At 47.5% G+C, this 9,423-nt stretch overlaps 1 protein-coding gene across 1 annotated transcript; it reads left to right on the forward strand.

Annotated features, from left to right (window-relative positions):
* The first annotated feature begins 3,209 nt into the window (after window positions 1-3,209).
* Window positions 3,210-5,976, forward strand: LOC130086596 (piggyBac transposable element-derived protein 4-like). Its single transcript, XM_056252660.1, has 2 exons — window positions 3,210-5,315; window positions 5,430-5,976. Exons 1-2 carry the CDS (start codon window positions 4,044-4,046, stop codon window positions 5,844-5,846), a joined length of 1,689 nt encoding a protein of 562 aa, XP_056108635.1. The 5' UTR covers window positions 3,210-4,043; the 3' UTR covers window positions 5,847-5,976.
* The last annotated feature ends 3,447 nt before the right edge of the window (window positions 5,977-9,423 follow it).

A 9,423-nucleotide genomic window follows, 5' to 3' on the forward strand; every position in this document is an offset into this window, starting at 1 on the left:
AATTTATTAAGTTGGGAAAATCTTATTAAGTACACAAATATTTGTTTAGCATATAAAATCCTTCATGGCCTGGCCCCTCCACCTCTTAGTGAGTTTCTGAGTTTAAGGTCCAACACCAGTCGCCTCACTAGAGGAACATCCAGAGGGGACTGTGTTATTCCATTCAGGAAAACGAATCGGTTACCTAACGTAACCTCGGTTCTCTCTAGATGAGGGAACGAGTATTGCGTAAGCTAGCTTACGCTGCGGGAAAGATTCATCTTTGCTGAGAATTTGAAGCCAAAAAATTATTTCATAATTTGTATCCATTGACAACGCAGTTCCTCTGCGGCAGACCTTGAGCAGGCTAGCTAGCGGCTCATTGGTTCGCTCAGAGAGAACTGCTTAAGCCTATGGGAGAGCGGGGCTGAACCCGCTGCCAATGAGAAGCGCTCGCGCGCTCATTGCGTCATGGCCCGCCAGAATGGGCGTGGCTATGGTGTATATAACAGTCTCTCCCAGGCTTATATGTTGATTTATTTCAGCGTGAAGCGAAACGCTAGTAGCGCAAGCACGGCCGGGAACGCAATACTCGTTCCCTCATCTAGAGAGAACCGAGGTTACGTTAGGTAACCGATTCGTTCTCTTACGAGAGGTTCTCTCGTATTGCGTAAGCTAGCTTACGCTGCTAGCTTACGCTCCGTGCGCGCTATGAATCCACTCATGAATCCCGGGGAGATACCGGGGGATTCTTAACGTGGAGTGAATGTAATATGAGGCCGGCAGAGCGGGCACATGAAGTGTATACATAAGCATCTAAGGGGAGCACAAGGGGCGAACCGGTTGTGTGAGGGACTCCCAGTAATGCAGCTTCTTAGGGAGCTGATCGTTAGACGGCTAGTACTTTTGCCTGCAAGGCGGGAACTTCCAAGTTGTAAAATCTGACAAAGGTGGACGGGGAGGCCCATCCCGCAGCCACACAAATGTCATGAATGGAAATTCCACAGGACCATGCCCACGATGAGGCCATGCCTCTAGTGGAGTGAGCCCTGAAGCCCAGAGGGCAGGGCAGGCATTTAGATGCGTAAGCAGAGGCAATCGCGTCCACTATCCATCTAGACAGCGTCTGTTTTGAGGCGGCCAGACCCTTGGTGCGCCCCCCAAACGACACGAAAAGCTGCTCAGCGCGTCTGAACGCGGCAGCGCGCGTAGTGTACAATCTCAGGGCCCGCACCGGGCAGAGGAGATTGGCGTCGCGCTCACTATCGGATGAAGGTAGAGCCGATAGGGAAATAATCTGAGCCCTGAACGGGGTACCAATCGCCTTCGGGACATAGCCATGCCTAGGTTTGAGAATGACGACCGAATCATTCGGTCCAAACTCAAGACACGCGGCGCTGGATGAGAGCGCGTGAAGATCCCCCACGCGTTTTACTGAGGACAGAGCCGTCAGAAAAACGGTTTTGAGCGAGAGGTATTTTAGGTCCACAGACTCGAGCGGTTCGAACGGGGGTGCTTTCATAGCTTCGAGAACTATAGAAAGATCCCAGATAGGAACCGAAGGGGGGCGCGGAGGGTTCATCCTCTTAGCTCCCCTGAGGAAGCGGATGACTAACTCGTCTTTGCCCAGGGACTGAGCGCGTCGGGGTTCAGTGAACGCCGCGACGGCTGCCACGTAAACCTTGAGAGTGGAGGGGGACCTGCCCTTGTCCAGCATCTCTTGAAGGAAAACAAGCAAAGACGGCACCTCGCACGACCGTGGGTCCAGATTTTTGTCGGTGCACCATTTTGAGAACACAGACCATTTAGACGCATAGAGCCTTCTCGTGGAAGGTGCTCTAGCCTGTATGATAGTGTTTCTTACTCCCTCTGGCAAATCGACGAATAGTCGTTGAACACCCATGCATGGAGCGCCCAGCGCTGTGGATGGGGATGCCAGATCGTGCCGCGAGCTTGAGAGAGGAGATCTGCTCTGACTGGGATGGGCCACGGGGCTGTCTGTGACAGCTGAGTGAGCTCCGGAACCCAAGACTGACTCTCCCAGCACGGGGCTATGAGGAGCACCGAGTGGCGTGTGTCCCTGATCCTCTGAATTACCTGCGGTAGCAGAGCGATCGGAGGGAATGCATAGAGCGGGCGGCGAGGCCATTCCTGGGCTAGCGCGTCCTCGCTCCTTGAAAAAAATATTGGGCAGTGAGCGTTCTCCTCTGACGCGAAGAGGTCCACTTCTGCTCTGCCGAATAGCCGCCACAGTATTTGGACCGTTTGTGTGTTCAGGGACCATTCTCCTGTGGAGATGAGGTTCCTGGACAGTATGTCTGGACCGTCGTTCAGATGGCCCGGCACATGCGTCGCTCTGAGCGAGAGCAGGCGGCTCTGAGATCAAACTAGAATGCTGTGTGTCAGCAGGAAGACATTCCTGGATCTGACACCGCCCTGACGGTTGAGATAGGAGACCACAGCCATGTTGTCTGAACGGATCAGGACGTGGTGTCCCCGAATGAGCGGGAGGAAGCGCGAGAGCGCGTTCTCGACCGCAAGCATTTCCAGACAGTTTATGTGCAAGGGGCTTTCCTGAGTCGACCAATGGCCGAAGGCCGGTGAGCCCTCGCAGACCGCACCCCAACCCGTGTTGGATGCGTCTGTCGAGATGACCTTTCGGCGGGAAAAGGTCCCCATCGTGACGCCTCGCCGAAACCATTCTGCTACTGTCCATGGCTGCAGTGCCGTGAGACATGTCTGCGTAACCCTGATCAGCTGGCGGCCCGTGTTCCACGCGCGGTGGGGTACACGGCTTTTTAACCCTCATGTGGTGTTCGGGTCAATTTGACCCGGAGAAGATTTTCTTTTTCCCGAAAATACAAGTTAATGTTATCGCTTTGGACTGAAACTTAGTGACTTTGTTCCCAAACGGTATAACTAAATCTCTTTTTTTTTTGGAAAATTTTCTTCTTTTTTTTGTGGGGGTTTTGTTACCTTGTTACACTTGTGGTGTTCCCGGTCAAAAATGACCGGCCTATAAAAAATAGCTTATAAGTCACTCATTATACCATATTTTCACCCAATCTTGGATTCAATCTTTTTGTCAACTTGTTCTCTTTCAATTAGGACTGGTTTTATATTTCTGTTTGCATCTGATTAATCGTGGGCCTCATTTATCTGAGAGTAGGCATCTCATTTTTTGAGTAAAAAACAAATAATTTATGAGTATATTTGGAAATATGAAAAAAAAATATGAAAAAAATGGCTACTGTTGATCACACTAGTCTACTCTAATGTTTCACCAGGAATTTTGTTTTGAAACTTTTGTTTTGTAAAAAATATGGCACATAGTCACACTTGTGGTGTTCCCGGTCAAAAATGACCGGCCTATAAAAAATAGCTTATAAATCACTCATTATACCATATTTTCACCCAATCTTGGATTCAATCTTTTTGTCAACTTGTTCTCTTTCAATTAGGACTGGTTTCATATTTCTGTTTGCATCTGATTAATCGTGGGCCTCATTTATCTGAGAGTAGGCATGGTCAAAAATGGTCACAATGGCCGACCATTGAAAGTGAATGGGAGACACTGAAAATAACAGAACAATTTAGTTTTCAGGAGCATGTTCATTATTTTCATGTACACATATGAGCATGTGTGCTTGCAAACATCGAGCCCTTGGACCTGTGCATGTATCGATACATTTATACACACGCTACCCAGACACACACACACGTTAAAACACACAAACTTTTTTGAGTATTACACACATTCTTTTCCACAGAGAGAAATTTGATCCTACCCTAACCTGCATCTAATATACATTTATCCATCTGACATTACCACACACACACACACACAAACTGGCCGTGACTGCAGTGACCCGGCTTCAAAAGAATCTTTCTTTCATGTTCTTGTTTCATCACAGCTTCCAGACAAAATATTATGACATTTTGTTTTGGAACTGTGAGGTTCTCACACAGAACTAGACAATATTTACAAATATACATCATGTGATAGCACAGGCATATATAAATGCCTCACAGCACCTTGCTTGTCATTCATTTGTGGCAGCACAATGGCAAAGCAGCTCTCTGCACATGATGTTATTCATCAGATTTTTGACTCAGAAACTAGTGAGGAGGAAATGCAGGATGCATCTTGCAGTGAAGATGTTTCTGAAGAGGGAGGCACCACTGAATCGGCTACAGAGCTTGAAACAACTGATGAGGAGCAGTCTTCCAGTGATGAGGGCCCAGCTGAGGTTACCGTTTCATTCTGGTCAAAAGATGGAACTTTGTCCTGGTCTTCATCCCCACCTATGAGGCAAGGCAGGTTTTCTTCTGAAAATGTCATGAAGATGAAGCCAGGGCTAACAAGATATGCCATATCCCGAATTGATGACATACAATCATGCTTCAACTTGTTTGTGACGGAGCCAATCGAAAACATAGTCATATCCATGACTAATTTAGAGGGGAGAAGAGTCTTCAAAGACAAGTGGAAGACGGTTGATTCAACAGACATCCAGGCATATATGGGTCTCTTGATTATGGCTGGGGTCTACAGATCCCGAAATGAATCTACCGACAGTTTATGGGATGCAGACACAGGTCGGGCAATTTTCCGCGCCACAATGTCACAACAGACATCTCACGTGTTGTCACGAGTAATTCGATTTGACAACAGAGAGACAAGACATCAACGCCATCAAAATGACAAGCTTGCTCCAATTCGAGAGCTCTGGGACAAGTGGGTGGAGAGGCTGCCACTCATCTACAACCCAGGTCCAGCAGTTACAGTGGATGAGCGCTTAGTTGCTTTCAGGGGGAGGTGCAGATTCAAACAATATATCCCCAACAAACCTGCCAAATACGGGATAAAGCTTTGGACAGCATGTGACTCCAAAACCAGCTACGCATGGAATATGCAGGTCTATACAGGAAAATCGTCAAGTGGTGTTCCAGAAAAGAACCAGGGCCAGAGAGTTGTCCTTGAAATGACAGAAGGTCTACAAGGACATACAGTGGTATGTGATAATTTTTACACTTCCTATAATCTCGGCAAAGAGCTACTGAGAAAAAAAAACACCATGGTGGGGACAATCAGAAGGAACAAGACTGAGCTTCCTCCTGCACTAGTGACCAACATGAACAGGGATCTTTTTTCCACCAAGTTCGCCTTCACCGACACACATGCACTTGTGTCATACTGCCCGAAGAAAAGGAAAAATGTCCTACTGATGTCAACTCTGCACAAAGATGCCTGTGTGAGTACCAGGGAGGACAGGAAACCAGAAGCCATCCTGTACTACAACGAAAACAAAGGGGGAGTTGATAACCTTGATAAGGTATGCTATTTTTTATTTTTTTTTATTACCTAATTGTTTTATATTGTAATATTACAATTCTCTAATACGGTAATATTATAATTATTGTTTTGTGTGTGTGTGTGTGTTTTTAAGGTTACTGGCACATACTCCTGCAAGAGAAAAACACTACGATGGCCCATGGTGTTGTTTTTTAACATCCTCGATGTCTCAGCCTACAATGCGTTTGTAGCATGGATGGAGGTGAATCCAGGGTGGAAAGAGGGGAAAACCTTCAGGAGGAGGCTGTTCCTAGAAGAGCTGGGGAAATCCATGGTGACCCCCCTGATACAGAGGCGCCAAAATATACCCAGAGCACTGCCCTCTGCTACATTGGTGAGAGACATACAAACACCAGAACCAGGTCCTTCAGTTGGCACAGGCAGAGGAGAGAAACGAAAGAGATGCACTTTGTGTGCCCCAAAAGATGTGAAAACAGGCACTGTCTGTTTCAAATGCAGAGCGCACATTTGCAAGGCACATACATTATACTGTTGTCAGTCATGTGCATAAGTGGCACAAAATGACCAATTGCAAGTTACCTTAAAAATGCTTTTGTTAGTCACTTGGATGAGTTCACACAGAGACCGTCACAGTTTCTTATTTTGGTTAGTTCATCATTTGGAAAACTGAAAGAAAATGAACAGTGTTTTATTTGTGTTCTCTATATGACAGCGTTAATGTGTTCTTTTTTGTATGTCACAATGGTCAGATTTGTCAGGGAACAGCACAAGTGTTACTGTGCACCCCTTTTCTGAAAATTAAAGCATTTCAAAATACAAGCCCTGTGTTTTGTAATCTTCTACATTCACTTTCAATGGCCGGCCATTTTTGACCGGGAACACCACAAGTGTGACTATGTGCCATATTTTTTACAAAACAAAAGTTTCAAAACAAAATTCCTGGTGAAACATTAGAGTAGACTAGTGTGATCAACAGTAGCCATTTTTTTCATTTTTTTTTTTCATATTTCCAAATTTACTCATAAATTATTTGTTTTTTACTCAAAAAATGAGATGCCTACTCTCAGATAAATGAGGCCCACGATTAATCAGATGCAAACAGAAATATAAAACCAGTCCTAATTGAAAGTGAACAAGTTGACAAAAAGATTGAATCCAAGATTGGGTGAAAACATGGTATAATGAGTGATTTATAAGCTATTTTTTATAGGCCGGTCATTTTTGACCGGGAACACCACAAGTGTGACTATGTGCCATATTTTTTACAAAACAAAAGTTTCAAAACAAAATTCCTGGTGAAACATTAGAGTAGACTAGTGTGATCAACAGTAGCCATTTTTTTCATTTTTTTTTTCATATTTCCAAATTTACTCATAAATTATTTGTTTTTTACTCAAAAAATGAGATGCCTACTCTCAGATAAATGAGGCCCACGATTAATCAGATGCAAACAGAAATATAAAACCAGTCCTAATTGAAAAAGAACAAGTTCACAAAAAGATTGAATCCAAGATTGGGTGAAAATATGGTATAATGAGTGACTTATAAGCTATTTTTTATAGGCCGGTCATTTTTGACCGGGAACACCACAAGTGTGACTATGTGCCATATTTTTTACAAAACAAAAGTTTCAAAACAAAATTCCTGATGAAAATTTTAAGTTGAGTAGTGTGATCAACGATACCAATTTTCTTCAGATTTTATTTAATATTTCAAAAATTATTCAAAAATTTTAAAAAATTTACTCAAAAAATGAAATGCCTACTCTCAAATAAATGAGGCCTATGATTATTCAGATGCAAATCAAAATATAAAACCAGTCCTAATTGAAAGAGAACATGTTGACAAAAAGATTGAATCCAAGATTGGGTGAAAATATGGTATAATGAGTGATTTATAAGGTTTTTTTTATGGCCCGGTCATTTTTGACCGGGAACACCACAGGTGTTATAGGGTTTTGAACACCACATGAGGGTTAACCAGAGCTGAAGCGGGCGCATGTGCAGAAGGCCCAGCTGAAGCACAGCGGAGGCTGAGGCCATGTAACCCAGCATCCTCTGAAAAGTTTTCAGAGGTGTGCGGGTGCCCATCTGAAAAGAGGCGGCTAGTCGCTGAACACTGCGCGCGCGCTGTGTAGACAGGCGAGCCGTCATTGTGACCGAGTTCAAATCTATTCCTAGGAAGGAAATCGATTGACTGGGTTGAAGGGAGCTCTTTGTCCAGTTGACAGAGAGGCCCAGCGTTTTCAGATGGTCGAGGAGAACTGCGCGGTGCGACAGAAGCTCTGTCCGTGATTGAGCCAAAATCAGCCAGTCGTCCAGATAATTCAATATGCGCAGCCCCTGGCTCCGCAGGGGGGCGAGCGCCGTATCCATACACTTCGTGAAGGTACGGGGCGCCAGGGATAAGCCGAACGGGAGAACGGCGTATTGATAAACATGACCCTCGAAGGCGAAACGTAAGAATGGCCTGTGACGGGGATTTATCTGGATCTGAAAATAGGCGTCTTTCAGGTCTAGAGAGATGAACCAGTCCCCCTGGCGCACCTGCGCGAGGAGTTTCCTGATAGTGAGCATCTTGAACGGTCTCTTCATGAGCACTTTGTTCAAAAACCTGAGATCTAAAATCGGTCTGAGGCCGCCGTCTTTCTTGGGAACCAGAAAATAACGGCCGTAAAACCCCGACTCGGTCATAGATGGCGGGACTCTCTCTATAGCGCCCTTTTGCAACAGCGTCGCAATTTCTGAGCGGAGCGTGTTGGCGGCCAGCGGGCTGACAGTAGATTCGAGCCGAGCGCGCGAACGAGGCGGGCGGCGGCGAAACTGTAGCAGATAGCCGTTCTTTATAATGCTTAGCACCCACGGGGAAATGCCTGGAATGGCTTCCCACGCTTTGGAGCATGCGGCTAGTGGCCGAATGGCTATATCGCCCTGATTGCTGCACATAGCGGGCTGGACACAGTGTGTGGGCGTGCTTTGAATGTGTGTGGCAACGGGACTTACACTCAGAGAGGAGTCTATGGGCCGTGAAACAGAGCGAGCAGAGAGGGGACACGCGCATGAGCTCGTGGGCGTGTTTATGTTCTCTGATACTAGAGCGGGCTGTGCCCGCTTCATGTGGGGGGGCTCTGAGAGAGACACGGGATATGTTATGCTTGTGTGTATGGGTGAACACATGATTGTGGGCACATTTTCTACACAACTGGCATATTTTCTCTTTTTGAGATTTCTCTGGGTAGCCGTAAAAACGGCTTTTTGTCGCTCGCAAGCGGGCTGGGACACCGGCTTGTTTGTGGCGGTAAACACTACAGCAGTCGGCGAAACAACGGGGACTGGCAGAGGGTGAAGCTTTGACGGCGGTCCGGCCGCAGCGGGAGAGCGCCGTCGTTTTCTTAACTGTGCTAGGCAGACTTCTGATGATCAGGCTTCAGCGTGATCTTGGGTCGCGGACCCCGTGGGGGCGGCGGTCTGCGGCGGCTGTCAGAGCGAGAGCGAGGGCGGCCGCCCTGTCTGCGCTGGGCTGTTTGAGTCTGCGGAGGAGGGCGCTGTGGTGGGGCTCTGGCAGGAGGCTCGCGAGAGCGGCCTGCGGAAGAGCTAGCGCGGCGGGGCAGAAACAAATTCATGGCCTGAGTGGCTTTCTGGACCTCGGAAAAGCGATCGACGATCCCCGTGACAGCAGATCCAAAAAGGCCCGTCGGGGAGAGGGGCACGTTAAGAAACGCGGCGCGCTCAGAATCTCCCATGTCGGCGAGCGTGAGCCATAAGTGTCTCTCGGATACACAAAGGCTGGCCATGCATCTCCCCAGAGCTTGTGAGGCGGCTTTAGTGGCGCGAAGGGCGAGGTCCGTAGCACTTCTCAGATCCGTGACAGCGGAGGGGGGGGTTCCACCGCTCTCGGCCCACTCACGGAGAATATCGCTCTGTAGCACTTGGAGGACAGACATAGAATGCAGCGCCGCAGCGGCCTGACCGGCGGCGGCATAGGCGCGAGCATGAAAGCTCGAGGTCGCTCTGCAAGCTTTCGAAGGAAGCGTGGGGGAAGAGCACCATCTAGCAGAGGGCGGGCAGAGGTGGGCGGCGACCAAGTCCTCAACGGGCGGCATGGCTGAATAACCTTTTTCGGCGGCT

Source organism: Rhinichthys klamathensis, unplaced genomic scaffold (genome assembly GCF_029890125.1).
Source record: "Rhinichthys klamathensis goyatoka isolate OS25496 unplaced genomic scaffold, OSU_Roscu_1.1 h1tg000098l_1, whole genome shotgun sequence".
Lineage (NCBI taxonomy): Eukaryota > Metazoa > Chordata > Actinopteri > Cypriniformes > Leuciscidae > Rhinichthys > Rhinichthys klamathensis.